Genomic DNA, 20,562 nt, shown 5'->3' on the forward strand with positions numbered 1-20,562 from the left:
AGATGTGGGCATACCATGGATTTATATAGAAGCATTATGATATTTTCTGTCTTATTATCTATCCCTTTCCTAATGGTTCCTCACATGCTGTTAGCTTTTTTTGATTGCCCTTGCACAGTGAGCAGATGAGAAATGGGATAGGGGTCAGCAGCCCAGGTTCAAAAGTGAATTAACATTGCTCTTTGGCAGGTGATTTGAACTGGGCTGATCACCTGAGCCTGGTTTCTACCAGACAAATGTCTGTAGTGTGATATCTGACCGGCATCCTTAATGACAGTGTCAGGAGAGAATCCAAGGAGTCATTGGGCCCTGGAGACCGAACTGCCCTAGGGATCCTTCCAGGTCAGGACTGAGGTGGAGAGAGGACTCATAAGGAGAAACTTGCACTGGAGCAGAACACGTTGTATTTGCTTTGGGCATACGCCTACAATTTCAGATTAAGGAGAGTTAGCGCACAGCAAGCCGGGATGCAAATCTCCAGTGCTCTGGTGTGCTGTGTACTGACTGGCCATGTGGACCCTGCCACCATGCAGTAAAAATTCCTCAGGATGCTTTGACCATACTCCTGTTTCAAACAGCAATAGGACAAAGTGCAACCAGGAGCTTGAAGTGCATGGTGGCAGGGCCCAGATAGCCAGTTAGTGAGCAGCATGCTAGAGCGCTGTGCGTTTACATTCCAGGTTGCTGCATGCTAACTTTCCATCTGGAAAAGCCCTCAAACTTCTTCCACCACAACTAAGCCATTTAGAAGCAATCCACAATTTTCAGGACTGATTATGACGTCCCTTTACACTTTACACAGCTGACTACAAGGAAGTTGCTCCTGGATTCCCTCATGCAAGTGAGATCAGAGTTACGACCTCAGTGTGCGAAAGCAATCGAGATATGGGCTGTTATATTACTCCCACCCAACCTCTCCTCCTCCTTTTAGAGCCTTCTCAAGGCAGGGAACCATCGCCTAACATCCAGCCGTATCACTGCCAACCATTGTGTCCGGTGTTTATCTTGAGGACTGGCTTCCTTGTGCTGCTGACAAAGCTTAGGAACTGTTTTCTCTCCTCTTTTGCTCTCCTGCAGTGGACGGAAAGTGGCAGGCGTGGGGGCCGTGGGGGAGTTGTACGACCTCATGTGGGGGTGGGACGCAGAGACGTGACCGTGTGTGCTACGGCCCTTTCTTCGGAGGAGTCGCGTGTCAGGGGCCCAAGGAGGAGTATAAACAGTGTAATGACAAGAAGTGTCCTGGTACGTATCTCCTGCACTTCCTGCTTTTTGTTCAGACCAGTAACGCAAGCCGTGGGGAAGGGCTGCTGCTTGTATGAGTCAGAGAGTTTAATGCCACAAGGGACCTCTAGTCCGGCCTCCTGTATAACGCAGACCTCTTGGTGGGACTTGATCTAACAGTCATCAAAGCTACTAGCAAGACTCCCCCTGATTTCAATGGGTGTGCGACTGGGCCCAGCGTGGGTGCATGGACATGCTCAGTGCTTCTCAACTGGCTTATGGCTGGAGACAGGCAGATGATGATTTATAAAGAGGCAAAGAACTGGAGGATGAGTATCCAGCAAAAGCAGATCTAGAGCATCCCTGATGTGCTGCCATTTCCATGCTATTCCCACTGGGCCATTAACCACTGGAGCGCCCATATGCCATTGCACTACCCAGAACAGTGGTAGGCAGCACAGAGGTGGCCGAGCCTGTCTGAGCCCTGTCTAATCTATAGCTCCCGCTGGTGCTACTGCCTGGGGACCAGAACCTGCTGCAAATGGTGTGTCTGAAAAACCTTAGTGAGGTCCAGGCTGTGGAGTTTTGCATGGCAGACAAAACCTGGGGTTTGCAGGGCAGACAAAACACAAGCAGAAGAAAATAGTTAAAGGGCTCAAAAGCAATTTTTTATTTTCCTATGCAAGGCACTTTTAAAGCCCCTTCTGGTGAAATCACTGGTTGGAATCCTCTGGCCTGCGTTGTACTGGAGGTCAGACTAGAGAATCCCAATGGTTCCTTCTTACAAGATACAGCTTTTTAATAGTTCGGGTATTTAATCATCAGAACAGATCACCAAGGGATGTGGTGGCTTCTCTATGACAGGAGTCTTTAAATCGAGACGGGGTGTCTTTCTAAAAGATGCACTCTAGCTTAACCAAAACTCTTGGATTGGAGGCAGGAGTCATTGGGGAAGTGCTATGGTCTGTGTTATACAGGAAGTCAGACCAGATCATCACAATGGTCTCTGTGAAACAAAGGGTGAAAGACCCAAACTGTAGCATGAAGGTGTCACCTAACTTCAACTGCTGAATTCTCTTTTAATTCAGCCACATAGTATTCCCTGACCATAGAACAATTTTGGGCCAGATCCTCATCTCCATGAACTTTACCTTTGATTTACACCGGCTGAAGATCCAGAGCAAACCACGTCATTTTGTTAATTTTGGTAGGGATTTGCAGCTGTGCTATGATACCAAAAAAGAGACACATCTCAGCAGTGCTGGTGTTTAACATCAAAGAGTCTTGCTGTAATTATTCTTTTCGGGGGGTAGGGGGACAGGAAGGAGCAGAAGGGCCAGGTGGAGTCTGTAAGTCAATGGCTAAAAATAAACTTGCTTGATTTGTTCTCAAGGAAATCTCTAATACCAACACGATTTTGTTTTAACAGAAGGATTGAGCTTAATTGGGTTAGATATTAAAATCTGCCTGTGTAACTCGCTTCCTGGAGCAAAAAAGGATTTAGTTACAAAGCGATTTTAACAATTACAGGGATCAGATGATTCCCTCCTGGCCTGGGAATCACTCCTGCGCTTGTAGGCAAGACAAAGCCAGGCGAGACAATGACTTTCTAAAGAGCATCCCTGATGCACAGCGTCACACAGCACTTCCCAGAGAGGGCAGTCACAACCTGGAGTGAAAAGGAAAGGTTGAAAGGTTAGAGGTAGGGAGAGAGAGTGATGGAGTTGGGGTGGGAGACCCATTCTCCTTAACCCTTCCCCCTTGCCTGTCTGCCTTGCTGCTGAAGCAGGTTTGCTCAGTCACTTTGCAACACAGGATGCTAGCAGCACCGCACAATCCTCCTTTGAAACACTGCGTGAACCAGAGTGGAGCGATGGGTTGGTTGTTAAGGCACTGGGCTGGAACTCTGGAGATCTGGGCTCAATTCAAAGCTCTGCCACAGACACCCTGTGTGATGTGGGCAAGTCACTTAATCTCTCTGTGCTTCAGTCAGGGCCAATACTACTTCCTTTCTTCCCCCACTGTCTGTCCTGTGTATGTAGATTGCACATTCTGTAGTGCAGGGACTATTTCGTCTTGTGCCTAGAATAATGGGGCCTGGATCTCAGGGGGGTCCTTCAGGTATGACTGGAATACCAATAATAGTAACAGTAGCCAATTAAAAGGAATGGGATGGGAGCTCTTTATGAGCAAATATCATGGCTAGTTGGTGGTCGTGGTCCTCAAGGCAGCGTGGGCAGGGAGCTGTGTTTCAAACACAGATGGATTTGGAAACCATTCTGAACAAGGTCCACGTGGATCGCTCTTCCTGTCTGGGGCCTTTATAGAAACAGGTGTTACCCACGAGATTTGGTTCTCAGCTTCCCCACAGTCAGAAGTGGTTCAGATCCAGCGTTCTGGCTCGAGCCCCATCTTTAAATTCACAGCCAGGCCTCCCATACAGAGGATCTGGCAGTCAGTTCCAGAGCAGCACAAGGGAAGATGTGCACACACAACCCAGCGATCCCCTAGATATTCATGCACCGTGCAGGCGTCTTAAGTAGGACTTGTGAGCGCTCTGCACACGGAAGATGCACTCAGAGGCCTTCCGGTGCACCACGCTGCAGGCCGGGTGCGTTCCCCTACTTCCCCAGAGCTCACAGGAAAACGCTGGAGCTAGGAATTTTATTTCTTTCAGTCATCTGCAGCTACTGCCACCCTCCCCCACAACTCGGCTGATTGTCTCCTTGGCACATCACCAGGGGCGCACTGAACGCTGGCACCGGCAGAACTTCCCTGCATGAGAGAAGAGCGCAGGGAACAGCTGCCGAGTCCGGTCAATTTGCTGGCATGGGCTTGGCAGCTGCCAGGGTTGGATGGGAACAGCCGTGCATGCAGCCTCCTTGTTTATGGATAGTTTGACATGCACAATAAATAGAAAATGTAATTGAAAAGCATTAAATATAAGGTTTTCCCTCCCCACCCTAAGGAGTGATAAATAGTTTTAAAACCCGACTCACAGCTTCCACAGTTTTAGCTATCCTAAGTAATCTTTTCCCACATAAAACATCACTGACGTAGCAGATGAGCTTGCAAAACGTTGAAAGCACCATGGCCATTTTGACTCCCTCTGTCGGCTGTCACAGCGTTGCCCGACGTTGCAGCCGCCCCTTTCCTCCCACGCCTGTGTCCGTTAGACCCGGCCGAGGCCAGAGGTTGTGGTAACCACTGCACGGGGTGCTTTCCGCAGGTGCCGGGAGCAGCCTCATCCTTTAAACATTGCAACAGCCTGTTGGGCTCTGCGGCAGTCATTAGGTATGAGCAGCTGATGGAAACCCAGCTTCTTGGCTTTATGGGATGACGCTTACTCTCTGTTTGTCCGTGTTCACCTGGCAAAACGGTGCTGATACCCAGTGCCCCAAGGAGAACTGCCTCTGCAAAACTTGAGGGGGCTCTCCAGGTGGTGTGTGTTCAACTTGGTTTCTGTCTAGCTGTGTCTCCCTTTCTTTCCTTCCCTTTCCCCTTCCAGTCTTTCCTCGTCTTGCCCTCTGGGATGTTGCAGTTATATACAGCAGTGTTTTAAGCATGCAAAGCCCGGGAGACCAGGTGTAATGACTCCTAGGCCTGGCTCACCAGCAGCGTTGGGACCTTCGCCGCCAAAACCCCAGAGCCTGACCAGGACAGCGAAAGCACAAGAGCTGCCACAGAGTGGGGGAAGCACGTAATACAGTTTGCAATCCCCGTAGCTGGGCATTAGCTAATTAACCCTCACCGTGGATCAAGGCTCAGTTTTCAGAGAGGCAGCGTGAGCTACAGAGAGATCAGGTGGCTTTGCCAAAGGCCAGTCTGTGAGGCAGCTGGGATTTAATCGCAGGAGCTGCCGGCTCTCACGGCGCTCTTTCCTCCACGCTGCCACATCCTTTCTCTGCCTTTCCCTTTTCCTTGTCTCTTCCCTTTCTCTCCTTGCTACTTTCTCCCCTTCTTCTCTTCCCATCTTACCTATGCTGAGTAGCCCGAGGTGTAGCCAACCCCGTGCCTTTGTCCTTTACAGAGCCCCATGAGATATGCGATGAAGATACCTTTGCTTCCGTGGTTTGGAAGGAAACGCCGGCCGGAGACGCTGCGGCTGTCCGGTGTCCGCGCAATGCCACTGGTAAGGAGAATGATGCTCCCAGCCCGTGGAGACAACGGAAGTTCTTGGTCCTCTCCAACCTAGAGAGGACCAGGATGTGTTATGAGGGTGGGGGGACTTAATAAAGTGCATGGCTGCTCGGGAACTTTCTCCAGAAGCACCGGGTGGCTATGTCTGTTCTCTCTGCTTCGCTGTCCTTCTGGTGCAGTGTAGCCTGGTGATGCTGGGTAAGGTGCAGTTCCAACCCAAAGCCATGAGGGGGCTCAGAGGCAGGTCTTAGGTGGACCTTACTGAGTCGACTTTCTCCGGATCTTTCTCGGTGCCTGATGGGAACTGAAACGGTGGCTGGTGCGGAGGGGGGACAGGATTCATCCATGCTGAATGTAAAGGGGGTTCTTTATCGAGGCTGCTGGACATAGGAAGCCCCTGTGGTTCTCTCCGGATGACTCAGCCTGCGCTGTCTAGTGGCATCCACTGGCGCAGTCTCTGCCCAGGTCCTAGCTTGGAGTAAGCAGTCACGGAAGGGTCTGCGGATCGCACTGCAATCTGGTGAAAGGAAGCGTGTCAAAAGGAAGGTTACGGAAGTGATTAGCAATAAAAGTCTGACTATGAACTGAGCAAAACCTGCTCCTGGGGGACTTTCAAAGAGGGAGAGGGTTTGTCTGTGGTGCCGGCAGGAAGGGTCAGACAAGATGGCTTTCTTCATCTTCTCCATCTCTGGTTCATCTTTTTCTGTGTGGTCGGAAGGATGGTATTGGCAAAGCAAAGGCTGTCACAGTGGCAGATCACTCTAAATTGGGAATGACCAGACCATGGACGAGACTCACGGAGGAGGCGAATGGCCATGTTTGGGGTTTCAGAATACCTCAGACGAAAGGCGATGCTGTTGGTTATTTGTCCTCTTTTGAGATCTCCTGGGGAAACTGGCGACCATACGCTGCTTTTGTCCCTCAGCTCAGAAATACAGAATCAGGCAATTTTGTGAGGCTCTCTGGGTTTGCCTCCCACGGGTGCAGACATAAAGTTTCCTTTGTTCCAGTTAGCCTGGTCTAAATTGCCAGCAAAGTGCTTCCACTGTGGTTTTCTTGGCTCTCACACCCCTTGGTGCCAAGAAGATGCAGAGAAAGGAGATAAAAATAACTCCCCTGAAATGGTAGCGTTTGTGGCTTGTGCTCAGCGCTTGTCTGTCAGGTGGTGCGCATCTGTAGCTAAATCCGCATGTTCTGGGTGCCCTCCAGGAGAATGCTCAGGGTTTCCAGAGCAACATGAGGACGGCCATACTGGGTGAGACCAATGGCCCATCTACCCAGTATCCTGGCTTCCGACAGTGTCCAGTGCTAGATGCTTCAGCATAAAGGAACAGAAGAGGGCAATTTATTGAGTGATCCATCCCCTGTCATCCAGTTCTAGCTTCTGGCAAACAGAGGCTTAGGGACACCCAGAACATGGGCATGCATCTCTGGCCATCTTGGCTAATAACCATTGATGGACTCAGCCTCCATGAACTTATCTAATCCTTTTCTGAACCCAGTTATACTTTTGGCCTTCACGACATCCCCTGCTAATGAGTTCCCCAGCTTGACCGTTGCGTAGTGTGAAGAAGTACTTCCTTCTGTTGTTTTAAACCTGCTGCTTATTTCATCGGGTGACCCGTGGTCTTGTGTTAGGTGAAGGGGTAAATAACACTTCCCTATTCACTTTCTCCACACCATTCTTGATTTTACAGACCTCTATCTTATCCTACCTTAGTTGTCTGTTTTCTAAAATGAACAGTCCCAGTCTTTTTATTCTTTCCTCATATGGAAATTGTTCCATATCCCTAATCATCCTTGTTGCCCTTCTCTATAATTTTTCCAATTCTAATACATCATTTTTTAGATGGGGTGACCAGAATTTCACATCGTATTCAACATGTGGGCATACCATGGATTTACATAGTGGCATTATGCTATTTGCTGTCTTATTATCTATCCCTTTCCTAATGGTTCCTAACATTCTCTTAGCTTTTTTGACTGCTGCTGTATTTGAGCAGATTTTTACAGATTATCCATGATGACCCCAAGATTTCTTTCTTGAGTGACAACAGCTAATTTAGACCACCTCATTTTGTACATATCGTTCAGATAATGTCTCCCAATTTGCATTACTTTGCACTTATCAACACTGAATTCATCTGTGTTTTGGTGCCGATTCACCCAGTTTTGTGTGGTCCATTTGTAACTCGTCACAGATAACTTTGTTCTTGAGTAATTTAGTATCACCTGCAAACTTTGTCACTTCATTGTTTACCCACTTTTCCAGATCCTTTATGAATATGTTGAACATAAGAATGTAAGAATGGCCATACTGGGTCAGACCAATGGTCCATCTAGCCCAGTATCCTTTCTTCCAACAGTAGCCAATGCCAGGTGTTTCAGAGGGAATGAACAGAACAGGTAATCATCAAGTGAACCATCCTTTTACCCATTCCCAGCTTCTGGAAAGCAGCAATCCCTGCCCATCTGGCTAATAGCCACTGAACAACACTGGTCCCAGTATAGATGCTTCAGGGACTCCATTTTTTCCTCTCTCCACTGTGAAAACTGGCCCTTTATTCCTACCTTTTGTTTCATATTTTTCAACCAGTTAGTGAAAGGACCTTCCTTCTGATTCCATGACTGCTTACTTTGCTTAAGAATCTCTGGCATGGGACCTTGTCAAAGGCTTTCTGAAAGTCCAAGTATGATATATCCACTGGATCACCTTGGTCCACGTCCAGCTGCCTTCTCTTCCATGCCCCTTTCATTCCCCTTTAGGGTTGATCCTCCGAAGATGCACTTTAGATGAAGAGGGGATAGCATACTGGGATACTCCGACGTACGTCAAGTGTGTTTCCATTGACTACAGGAATATACAGATGATGGTAAGAAAGATTAACGTTTTGTCTGAATGGATCCATTTTCCCCCATTGTTGCTTTTTACTTAGATGGGAGATTCCCCAATGAAACCCAAAGTGCTGTTCCGGATCCAGTAGTGCCTCACACTTCCCTCTGAGTCAGCAGTGAGCCAATGTCCTGGTACTGTGGGGCTGAAGGCTCTGTCTTTTGGACTAAGCATAAAACAGAGGGCCTGACCACTTGCGATTATTTAAAGGGCTCCACACACTTTTTGCAAGAGTAGAGGGTGTTAGCCTCGGTATCCTGGCCACATTCCAGTTTCCTTACATTCACCCTGCAGTGTTAAACCATAGGATTTCATCTCTTCCTGCCCTACACCGTTGTGCAGTGTTGTCACCACATTTCAGTGGCAGTGAAAGGAGAGTTTGTAAAGCACTTTGCGATCCTTCGGGAGGGAAGGCGCTGTAAATGGAAGCCATTATTGTCCCCTCAATACGTGATCCTGAGAAGATCTCTGCGCAGAGAGAAACACAGAATTCCCAGCTGTAAAATGGGGATAATAATTCTTCCTTCTTCCCCCTTTGTCTGTCTTGTCTAGTTAGATTGTAAACTCCTTGCAACAGGATAAGGAGGTATTTTAGAGCATGGCATGATGGGTCCCCATTCTCGGTTGGGTCCTCAAGCTGTTATCACAATAATAAAAACAGTAAATACTTGGCCTGCCTCTGGTACTCTCTGGTGCATGTGCAGAATGTCAGTGCTTGCAGCAGAATCATCCTTGTTCCTGTCCATGGGCTAAGATGGCTGAAACTCAGGTATAAGACACCTACAGGACAGATGGGTGAGCAAAGTCCTCCATTGCAGGCTGGGGTAGCCAGCAGCAAGTTTATGTGCCAGAATGGCCTCTTCTGAATCTGCAGGAATGCTTCCCTTTCTGGTTACAAAGAAAGTGGGAATTCAGTTGTCCTCCTATAGCCACCTAATACCTTTCCCAGATAGCATGGAGTCTCCCAGATTGCATTGAGTTAAAGGCCTGACCTCCTGTGTATCACAGGGCATTACATTTCACCCAGATGCCCTCCACTGAGCCAAACAACTTGGGTTGGACTAGAGCGTTTCAGCCTTCAGGAGACCAAAGTCTTATGTAGAGGTAAAAAACTGAAGAGACCAAGTACCACCAATGCCCGATGCCCTTACAATGGCAGGGAATGGTTTAGGGAACATGTGCCCAGAAGGGACCATGATGATCCTCTAGTCTGTGCTCCTGAGGCCTGAGCACTTCACCCGATGATTCCTGCCCTGATCCCCAGTAACATGTATTTGACTCCTCATACTTTTCTCTTGTCTCAGACAAGGGAGCATCTCTCCAAAGCCCAGCGGGGGCTGATGGGAGAAGGGGTATCAGAAGTGCTCCAAAACCTCGTGGAGATCTCCCAGGATGGGACCAGCTACAGTGGAGACCTGCTGTCCACCATCGACGTACTCAGGAATATGACCGAGATCTTCCGTAGGGCGTATTACAGCCCCACCGCTGGGGATGTACAGGTGAGCTGAGGAAGAGAGACGCATATCATGATGGGATGGGTGCCAGTGGGCAAGTCTAAGGCATGGGCTCCTAGACCCTTGTACACAGTGTTTGGGTTACCACTGCTCATACTGGAATCCACTTACAATTGATGAAAGCCCAGAAAAATCAGAAATGTCTCTACTTATCTCCGTGATGTGCCTCATTTCCCAATGTGCACTTCACGGGCTAACAGATCTGCCCCTTCTGCCACGTCCCCACTGGCTCCTGAACTAATAACTCGAAGAGCAAAGTCGTTTCGAGCTGATTCAACCCAACTGCACTTTCTGTGGAGTCGAATTGATTTTGGTGCATTGTTTGGAAGGAATCGCAGTCTAATGAACGAGAGGGGAGTTGATCCTTAGGTATTAGGTGTCTATGTATTGATGTGGGAGAAGGCTGAGGGTTTACTGCGCTAAGCTTTACTTTCAGCACTTGCATTCTCTGGAGAGGTCATCATCCCACAGCTTGAAACATTAAACTTATCGTCTAGGATCTGCTTCCCCAGGTCTCTGCAACGGCGGTGAAAATGGAGAGGAAAATCAATGGCTGTGAAATGTGTATCTCCTGCCTTTACAGCTCCCTCTCACATGCTCTGTCTCTTTCGCACACACACATACACAGCAGAACTTTTGCCTGGATAGCCCCTCTTCCTCTGACAGGCCATTCTGTCATTCCCCTTACCCATTTGTAAAGGATGTGGGGCTACTGGCACCTTTTCCTCAGTAGAATTGGTTTTGTTTTCTTCCATGAAGCATGACGACTCGGCTGGGTGATGCAGTGGCTGATCTAGTATGGCAGCCCCTCTGCTTGTTGGCTTCAGCACGATTGCCCTCCTCGCGCTAGCAACAACTTTTAGGTGGAAGGGGGACAGATCTGATGGAGAAGGGGTCGGCTTGCTATCTCCTTGGCTCCTATACTTCCTGTGTGTCACTCACCGGGCAAAAGATCTCACCCTGTGGGGCTCTCTTAACAGTGGTGAAGGTTTGGTTAAGTGAAGCTAGTACCCAGCGGAGTGTGCAGAGAAAGTCCATGAACTCCCGACGGAAATGCAAAGCCTCTGGCGCTGAGACTCGTGCAAGGGTAGAGAGGGACAGGAGTGACTGAGCTGGAGATGCCTGACCTATCAGCATCTCTCTGTTTGTTCGAGATAGGGCCAAATGAAGGCTAGAGATCGAGCACTACACTGGGGCTGGAGAAACCTGGAGGGCAGTTCTTGGCTGATCTTTTCTGTGTGGTCTTGGGAAAGTCACTTACTCTGCACTTTGCCTCCATTCCCCCTTTAGTACAATGGAGACGATCGTCTGTATATCACAGGGGTGTTGTCAGGAGAGGACCCATCAATGATGGCGAAGTGCTCAGATACTACAGAGTTCAGGGCCAGATAAATAGCTAGATAAAAAGATAGCTGGATGGATAGATAGAGCCATAGATTTTAAGGCCAGAAGGGACCATTATGACATCTCGTCTGACCTCCTGCATAACACAGGCCAGAGAACCTCAACCAATACTTTCTGCATCGAGCCCATAACTTCAGTATGAGCTCCAGTCTTGCTTTAAAGACCACAAGTGAAGGAGAATTCACCAAGTCCCTCGGTAAGTTTTCCCATGGATTCTGAACCTGGCCAGGAATTCTGAACCCGGGCCTGTCATTTGCAAGCATTTGCTGTCTTTGTCATAGGCTGAACCAAAACCCCACGACTTCTGGACGTTGAGATCTCCAAAATCTGGTCCTGCAGTTTGCGGTGTGAGACCATCCCTCTGTAAAACAAAAGGGCTGAGAGATCCAGCGGGAGCCTGCAGTGCTGTGGGAAAGCTCTGTGCAGAATCTCCAGCCCTGCCACCCTCCACAGCTGTCCTCCACACCCCTCGTAGTCAAAACCTCTCTTGGCTTTCTGCTGTGGACTGCTGGGTAATGCCTCTGTGTAGTGTTCATTGGCTGCCCCATTGCATTCCTCTGGTGAGCAAAGTTGTGACTCTTCTCCCCCTGGGCGGCAGTAACCGTTGTGCTGTTTATTTCATTAGAAGCAGGGCTTTGGTTTATCCAGTGCTTTGGGATCCTTTGGGAAGAACGGTGCTCTGTGAACGAGAGCAGACCCTCTTCTTCCTAATACTATTGGCCTCTGCTATCTCACGTGTGGTTGGGCACTTCCTGCCACTCCGTCGTATTCTGATCATGACTTTCTTTTCCTCTTTTGTCTCTCCTCCTTAGAACTTCGTCCAGATCATCAGCAACTTGCTGGCAGAGGAAAACCGGGACAAGTGGGAGGAAGCTCAAATGGTATGGACCTGCTGCTTAAACATACACCCCAAATAATGCTGGCTCTCAGAAATTGGGATTTCCCAATGGGTTGGGTGATCTCTCCGCTGTGCATCTGACAAGTGTTGTACTAAATGTGCCTCCGTTTCACCCAGAAGAGATAGAACTCATCTGGCCACGCTGCTAGGCACCACCAACATAACTCCTTACAGTAAAAAATGTCTGTGCTGAATTAACCCACTGGGAGAAATCAGTCGTGACCATGCTGATCAGTCTGTAGAACTCAGAGGCAAGTGCAGTCCTGGCCCTTTAAGATTCCTCCTCTTCTACTGGAGGGGACCCGCTATGCGGCGTGCATGCCATTGAAGAAGACTGAGTCCCTGTGTGAAAAAGCAAGCCCTCCCCTGCAGGAGACATGGGATTTTAAAGGGCCAGGACTATACTCTGCCATCTGAGCTAATGCTTCAGGTTCATTTATATTTTAGCTACGCTTTCCTCACAAGGTTGCATCTCCCCAGGGACACTGGCAGTTTGGGAACATGCTGGGTAATTCAGCAGATGAAACATATCCTATCTGGGCACAGGCACTACTGTTTGTCCCGTGTACGTCCCACCCAACCCTTACCCTGCCTTCTCTGCCTTAATTGCACTTTCTGCCTGTGCATGTAGGTAGGTGATTTACCGATCATCCCTAATCTGGACTGAAAAATGCCATTCTTCCTCAAAGCGCTCGCTGCTCAGTGTGCTGATCTCTCTGCAACCCCAGGGAGCCGCAGCAGAGTGAAATGATTCTGCCTTGAAGGCAAAGCCTGTTCTCAGGCAACTCTGGCTGATGGGCCCTTGTCTGTATTAGTTTCTCCCTTGTCCCTGCCACCTCACTGCATCTCAGAACACAATCCCTTGTGTTCCTTTGTCTTGGAAATCAACATCACCACAGACAGATTTGTGACTAGGTTTCTGGCAGCCGTCCATCAGATGGAGTTTATTCCACTCGGGGGAGCACGAGGGCCTGGGTCACAGCAAGATGCCTCTTTCCGCCTCTGTGCTCTGCTATGAACCCCCTCAGAAGGGGCAGCAAACACCAAAGGAGTGAGAGACGATTGCCCAGCACAAACCTGAAACCCTACGGTCAATTTTCTTCAGAGTGGCCCCTGTACTTCTCTGCCACCTAATGAGCTGCCGTTTTAATCTGTGTCCCCCTAGATGAACAAGGGGTGTGCAAGACTGTTGCATAAAGGGATGTGATCAACTGAAATGAAAATAAATAGCTCCTAGGTCACAGCGAAGGTTTGCGCTCTTGGTGCATGGCAGGCACTGAATGCTGGTTGATCTTGGAAGGGGTCGACAGTGGGATGTGGATCCTCTGCAAGAGGTCACAGGTTCAAAGGTGTGCCTGGTCCGTAATGGTGGGAAGATGCTACTCCCTGACATCCGTGCGGGGGCCTCTCTGAAATGAGTTGCTGTCTAGATCTTACTGTGTCGGTGCCTACGCCACCATTAATGCCACAGAGTAGCGCACCTGTTGGCAGCCTCTGCAGAAATGCAGGCGCTCAGATGTGGTGAAAGGTGCATTACGGTTACCTAGGTAAAAGGGCTTACACCAAGAACTGACCAGACCTCGAGACTGAATTCCCCTTTCGCCCCCTATAGCTGGTGTTTCTCCGGCACATTTGGGACTCAATGACCCAGCCTGGTTCCAGAGGAGGTGAAGAATCGAATGCTCAATTTAGCAAATGCATGTCTGCATATACATTTCAGAATAGTCACTGTGGAACGGAGTCTGTTGAGTCGTCATGACAACGCAGGAACCCTATTGATCATCATCAAAAAAATAGTTGCCGCTTTCTCCAGGCTGCAGTTAGTTCCTGGTGGTTTTCCCGTAACAGCTTCCCCTGTGTTGTAAAGCTGGCTCGACGGTCTTTTGTACATACGGCTTCGTGTCACCCTCGGTGCCACCATACCTAGACACCCTGATCTCTTGCTCAGCTGCCACCATTGCCCTTGTTTTCTTCTCCTGCGATAATCATATCAGGCCATGAAGTTTGAGAATGAGCTCGGCGACTCCGACAGGCCCTTTGTGAGGGCTTGAACCAAGGTATTCAATCTGGAAAGCTTCACTTTCTTTGCAATATCACATCCAAAAACGTGGGCAGGTGTTAATGCCTGTTCCCGACACATCTTGCGGAGTGGATCTATCTCGGTTCCGTTTCTCTTGCTTTCCATTCCTGCAGTGTGTCCTGTCTGCACGCGCACGACAGTGGAGGTTAGTTTCTGAGCTGCTGTGAGATCAGTCAGAGGATCTTTCGTCTTTCAACCACTGCCACTAGTATAGACAGCATGAGGACCACAACAGAGATGGGGTTGCCATGGGGATTTGGATGCCCAGTTCCCATATATGTTAATGAAAAATAGGATCTCGGCCTAAAACTTCAGGAGAATCCCTGGTAACAGCCTCTCTAGAATACTCCAATGGCTACAGGGCAGCATAGACTGGATCCGGTCTCAGTCCATGCATCAAAGGGGATAGGTGCATGTACATGCGATCTACCATTTTATATAAAGAGATTCCTTTTAACACAGGGCTTTTGCTCTCATCTCTCCATTTAAAACAACTGAACAAATAAACCCAACCACTCTTTTATGGCACCACACCCCTTCGTGTCCTGTTCCCGGTGTCCTGGCATGGACAATGACCGCTCAGATGGGGAGTTTTCCCTGGCTGTTTAACAGTGTTCTCTTCCTAGGCAAAGCTGTCCGTGTTTCTGTCTCCTTAGGTCATTCTCGATTGTCCACTACTCCAGGGTGCTCCAGCGTGACCAGAGAATGCTTCCCGCTGTGTGTGTGGCTTGAACCCTTGCCCACCAAGAGGCCCCTGGTGAACTCCTTGCTATCTGTGCCGCTAAATATTTTACCTCTCTTCATTGGGTTTGCAGATGGGGCCGAATGCGAAGGAGCTGTTCAGGCTTGTGGAGGATTTCATTGATGTCATTGGATTTCGCATGAAAGATTTCCGGGATTCCTACCAAGTGACGGATAATCTGGGTGAGTCGGTTCGGATTCCGCTCCCCTCCATGGCTCCACAGGCATTCATCCCATGCAGTCGCTCCTTGCAGTTTTTGCGAGCTGGTTGTGAGCGTGGGGAGAATGCTAGTCAGGAGCTGGGCGGGAACAGAGGGAGCCAAGTGGCGACTTCTTATCACATAAGAGACCCATAACAGACGCAGCCCTTAGGTTCAGGTTCCCTGCTGTTTCTCTCAGGGGGAAATGTGCTGACTCGGACGGCTCCTGAGGTGATGGGGTGGGAAGTGAAGGTCTCACTGCACTGTAGTGTTGTCCTCAGCTCTCAGCAGAGCCAGAGCTTCTCTAAGGCTGAGCCGCCGCTCTAGGCCAATGGACCAATACCAGTAGGGTGACCAGATAGCAAGTGTGAAAATCGGGACAGGGGATAGGGAGGGGAATAGACACCTATATAAGAAAAAGCCCCGAATATTGGGACTGTCCCTATAAAATTGGGACATCTGGTCACCCTAGATACCAGCAACAGAAGCAGTGTTATGCTTCTAGCAGCAATGCCTAGAGATTTCAACCGAGACTGGGGGCCCGTGGTGCTAGGCCCGGTACATGCGCCTGGGAAGAGGCAGTCTCTGTCCTCATGAGTTTACAAGCTCAACAGACAAGATGGTCAAAGAACGGGGGAGAGGAAGGGTCGTTCTCCCCACATCCCAGCTGAAGCACAGGACGATGAAATGAGTTGCCCAGGGTCATGGAGGGAGTCTGGCAGAGCTGGGAACAGAACGGGGTTTTCCTGAGCTGCAGCCCAGTCATTTAAACACAAGACCGCCCTTCTTCTCCTTGCTCCCGCCAGAGTTTATCAAAGGGGTGGTACAAGCCTCTCAGGCCGAGTGCTGCATTCATGCTCCCCAGAAGGCAAATACGTTCTCCGTATGTCCCACCAGCTGTACGTGGAACATATGGTACAGAATATAAAACATCGTCCGTCAGGCTAAAGGCCCCATCCACACCAGTGCAAGCCCAGCGCCATCTCTAGGGTCACACGGCTGTGAGCAATGGTGCTTTTTGAGTGAAGGTGTCTTGAGTTGAATCTGAAGGTCTCGAGGCTGGAGGAGACTGAGGAAGTACGGATGGACAAAAGGATGCATGGGGGTCCCGCTCTGTGTGTTCAGCCTAGTGGCGTCGCTTTGCTTTATGTACAGACGTTAGCTGAACAACAGCTGAACAGTCTTCCTCTGCTTTCCTCCACACTCTTGGCCACTAAGATCACAAAGGCCCATACACTCACAGCTCATCCTTTCTCAAGCCCCAGTTGCATCTGCTCATGGAAAGCAGGCAGAGACATTTCCCAGAGCCCGGCTTGTTCTTACAGTTACCGTCCTGTAAGAACGTGTTTGTCCCAAGATGCTCCATTAGCCAAATGGGCAAGGAGGGGCTTTCTCCGAGACAGTTCATGTACAGCCTTGACCTCTCTCCAGGCTAAAGGAACACCATCTGTCTGGTCTGAGCTCCCCTTCACACCGTCTGTAGGACATGGAGGGATGCCTTTTTTAGAATGGAAATCCAAAATTATCATAGAATCACAGAAGATGAGGGTTGGAAGGGCCCTCAGGAGGTCATCTAGTCCAACCGCCTGCTCAAAGCAGGACCAACTCCAACTAAATCATCCCAGCCAGGGCTTTGTCAAGCCACACCTTAAAAACCTCTAAGGATGGAGATTCCACCACCTCCCTAGGTAACCCATTCCAGTGCTTCACCACCCTCCTAGGGAAAAAGCTTTTCCAAATATCCAGCCTAGACCTTCCCCACTGCAACTTGAGACCATTGCTTCTTGTTATGTCATCTGCCACCATTAAGAACATCCTAGCTCCATCCTCTCTGGAACCCCCCTTCAAGCAGTTGAAGGCTGCTATCCAATCCCCCCTCACTCTTCTCTTCTGCAGACTAAACAAGTCAGTTCCCTCAGCCTCTTTTCATAAGTCATGTGCTCCAGCCCCCTGATCTTTTCGTTACCCTTGGCTGGACTCTCTCCAGTTTGTCCACATCCTTTCTGTAGTGGGGGTCCCAAAACTGGACACAATACTCCACATGTGGCCCCACCAGTGCCGAATAGAGGGGAATAATCACTTCTCTCAATGCTCCTACTAATGCAACCCAGTATGCAATTAGCCTTCTTGGCAATAAGGGCACACTGCTGACTCATATCCAGATTCGTGTCTACTGTAACCCCAAAGTCCTTTTCTGTACAACTGCTGCCTCGCCCATCGGTCCCCAGTCTGTAGCAGTGCATGGGAGTCTTCCATCCTAAGTGCAGGACTCTGCACGCGTCCTTGTTGAACCTCATCAGATTTCTTTTGGCCCAATCCTCTAATTTGTCTAGATGACTCTGTATCCTATCCCTATCCTCCAGCGTATCTATCACCCTTCCACCCCCCCCCAGCTTAATGTCATTTGCAAAATTTTGGGTGCTCATTGACCCTGAATGGCCAGGGACTGAATTTCTACTCATAGTTGCACCAGTGTGAATGAAGTCATCAGAGTCACGGTGGAGTCACGCTGGTGTAAATGAAGTCAGCAGAGTTACTCTGGATTTACACCAGTTTATATGAAAGCAGATACTCACTCTTCCTGAGTGCTTGTCCTGCTGTTCTACCCACAGGTTTCTCAGTGGTGGGAGTGTGAATGTTGAGCTGGTCATGTGAGGTTTGCTTTATTTATTGTTTCTGTTTCCCCTCAAGTCCTCAGCATTCACAAGCTCCCCGCCAACTTGGCAACCGACATCAGCTTCCCCATGAAAGGCTGGAGGGGCATGGTAGACTGGGCCAAAACCTCCGAGGACAAAGTCACCATCTCCAAGAGCATCCTCTCTACGGGGCTAGCAGGTGAGGCAGCGCCGCTGGAGCATTGCTGTTCTTCAGCCTCCAGGGGACTTCAATCATTGACAGTCTGTCTGCAAGCTCTGCTCCTGGCTAGTGAGGATCTGGTCCGGGATGCAGCCCTGCGTCTGGGTCTGTACGACTTAAAGACGGGCTGTAACTATCATCCAGATATGAACTCCCCAGCAAGTCCGGGAGATTAGTTCCTGTCCCGGATTCGGGCACGGATCCATTACTAGACACAACAGCTCCTTGTTTAGAAAATAGCTGGAGGCAATCCTAAGCCCCAGAGCATCAAGGCATGGCCCATCTCTTCCCGGAGCTGAGGCACACTGCAGACAGCACTAACCACTTGCTCCACTTAGTCTGAGAGGAACCTGATGCACCGGCAAGCCATCGGCTGGCCAGGACATCCCCTTCCAGTGCAGACCGGACACCAAACTGGTTCCCTCCAGCCCTTCCAAATAAGCTTGGGTCTCAGTAGGGATGGTGTGTTGTTTTCTCCCCTGTCCGCAGCGTGACAGCATCATTTCGATGCCGTTAGCCAGCGCACAGAAAGACACTTCTGTGGGAGCGAACGGCTTGGCATTCGGAACGTTTTGGGAGCAGCGTTACCAGTTTAATGACTTGTATTCTTCATGAGAATAGGCTGCTGGTGCCGAGTGGCAGTGGAGAGAGTTTTTGGGGGGAGGGAAGGAGAAGAAAAGGTTGCCATGCATCGTGCAGCGGATATGAAACATTCTGGGTTATTAGTTTGGCTGGGCAGGCAGTCAGTGCTTCGCCGCCGGATGGGCAGTGGCCGTGTGGCTGGAGAGATGTTTGTGCCTCTTGTGTGTAATCCTCTGCAACCACACATCAGCTGCAGGAGAAGGGGCATTTAATCACTCGGGGGTCATTTGCTCTGCAGCAGGCTAATATCAGGCCCGAACAGCACGGGCAGGGAGAGGGGAAGCGAGCTGAGCAAATCCAGCCTTCGTTTGAACATAAGCCAAGCCATCCTGAATCTCAGATCTCAATAGAAAACTGTAGGGCTCTGGGCACGGATCCTAAGAAGTTCAGAAAGGACCTGATTCTGTAGCTGCTCTGTAGGCCATCCGTTAGCAACAGCAGGACTTTGAGGGAGGGATAAGCCCCAAACACATGATCCCGTGGGGTGCTGGTTGTAGACGCCTCTTACTGAAGTCAGCCTCGGTTCCCGGTGAGCTCAGATGGCTCATCTTTGTGAGGGAGGTGTTCGGTTCTTTGCAGGATCGGGCCCTAAATATTTAAGACCCGTATTTCAAAAAGAGGGACCTAAATTGTGCCTGCAGAGGGAACTGGCTGTCACCTTGTTCCTCTCTCTGTAGCAGGGCCCAGCGCCGGTTAGCTTCCTCAGGGAGAGCAAGCAGTTTGCTCTTTTTTCCACAGATTGAGCCGTCCTCTGCTGAGACAAGGGCAGGAGACAGCCCGCGTTGTTGTAATGATCCCGGGGCTTCCTAGTGTGCCTTTCACCCAAAAAAATCTCCAAGCACCGCCATGCATTCAGCTGCAGAGCCTGTCCCATTGGGTAGATCAACATTATAACCACCATTTTGCTGATGGGGATACTGAGGCCATGAGCAGTTATGTGACAGCCCCAAGGTCAAACAGGGAGACTGTAGCAGAGCAAAGACTAAATCCAGGACTGCATCTCAGGCTAGTAAGAGATAATTGTGTTACGTCCTTCACAACAAACACAATAAATGGTTAAAATTATCAAATTAGGACTTATATTATTATTCTTTTCCATTCCGTCCAGAGCTGCATTTCCTGGGTCTTATCCTGTATCATCATATTAGCAAAAGATGGCATCTCCCTTTTTGATATATTATTTGTCTGAATAACAACAGAGACGCATTTTAATCCTTACTAACACCCGTCTCTTCTTTGCGAATGCATGTAGCAAGGAGCATACTAGGGGATAGGTTTCCTTTGTAGAGTAACAACTTTGCAGCTTGCTAAACTAAACCCCTGATTCCTCAGCGGGTGTGGATTAGCTGTTGGCTTCAGTGGAGCAATGCAGATTTACACCAGCTGAGGATCCGACCATACAGCTTTACAACCGGCCATGCAATGTGCATGCAGCATGCCTGCAAGCCACAACTGCCACGGGACATGCAAACTTCACAGCTCTGTGTGCAAATGCTGCAGCTGTGCAGCACCCAGTTGGCTAGGCGGCTGAGAAACAGATGACCAGAATAAAACATTGTCCGAAGCTAGGTAACAATTTCATCTTTGCACATAAATAAGACGGGGGCCATTATATCACTAAAGTCTTGATACAGACTCAAGAAATTCAGACCTGAGTCTCATTTACACTATGGCCCCTTTGCATTCACAGAAGAGTGTAAACGAGAAACTGGCCCGGGGGGTTACAGATTTCTGCTCACCCATGATATCACGTGAGTGCGCGAGCCCTGTGGGATGTTACCTGCTGCAGGCCCTAGCACAAGGGGGACGAGGGGGACCGTGTCTGTCTAGGGATCTGCAGGACCGGGCCAAAGGCCCGTAAAGTGTTTATACCCGTTCAAGTTCTGCTCAGAAGCAGCATCTGGTTTCCAGGGAGGTTGTTGCTTTTCACAGCTGTGTTGTGCGAGGCAGGCGGCGGGGAGGGGGAAGAGGGG

At 49.5% G+C, this 20,562-nt stretch overlaps 1 protein-coding gene across 1 annotated transcript in view; it reads left to right on the top strand.

The window, feature by feature from the left end:
• The window catches only part of ADGRB1 (adhesion G protein-coupled receptor B1), a 261,841-nt gene that overhangs the window by 95,557 nt on the left and 145,722 nt on the right, over positions 1-20,562 (top strand). The window contains exons 7-13 of the mRNA XM_067529975.1: positions 1,078-1,242; positions 5,252-5,353; positions 8,128-8,234; positions 9,559-9,753; positions 11,985-12,053; positions 14,966-15,074; positions 17,783-17,926. Coding sequence (XP_067386076.1) covers positions 1,078-1,242; positions 5,252-5,353; positions 8,128-8,234; positions 9,559-9,753; positions 11,985-12,053; positions 14,966-15,074; positions 17,783-17,926 — 891 coding nt within the window. The remainder of the gene's footprint in view (positions 1-1,077; positions 1,243-5,251; positions 5,354-8,127; positions 8,235-9,558; positions 9,754-11,984; positions 12,054-14,965; positions 15,075-17,782; positions 17,927-20,562) is intronic.

This window comes from Emydura macquarii, unplaced genomic scaffold, assembly GCF_026122565.2.
Source record: "Emydura macquarii macquarii isolate MOO-44397 ecotype Brisbane River unplaced genomic scaffold, CSIRO-AGI_Emac_v2 contig_366, whole genome shotgun sequence".
Lineage (NCBI taxonomy): Eukaryota > Metazoa > Chordata > Testudines > Chelidae > Emydura > Emydura macquarii.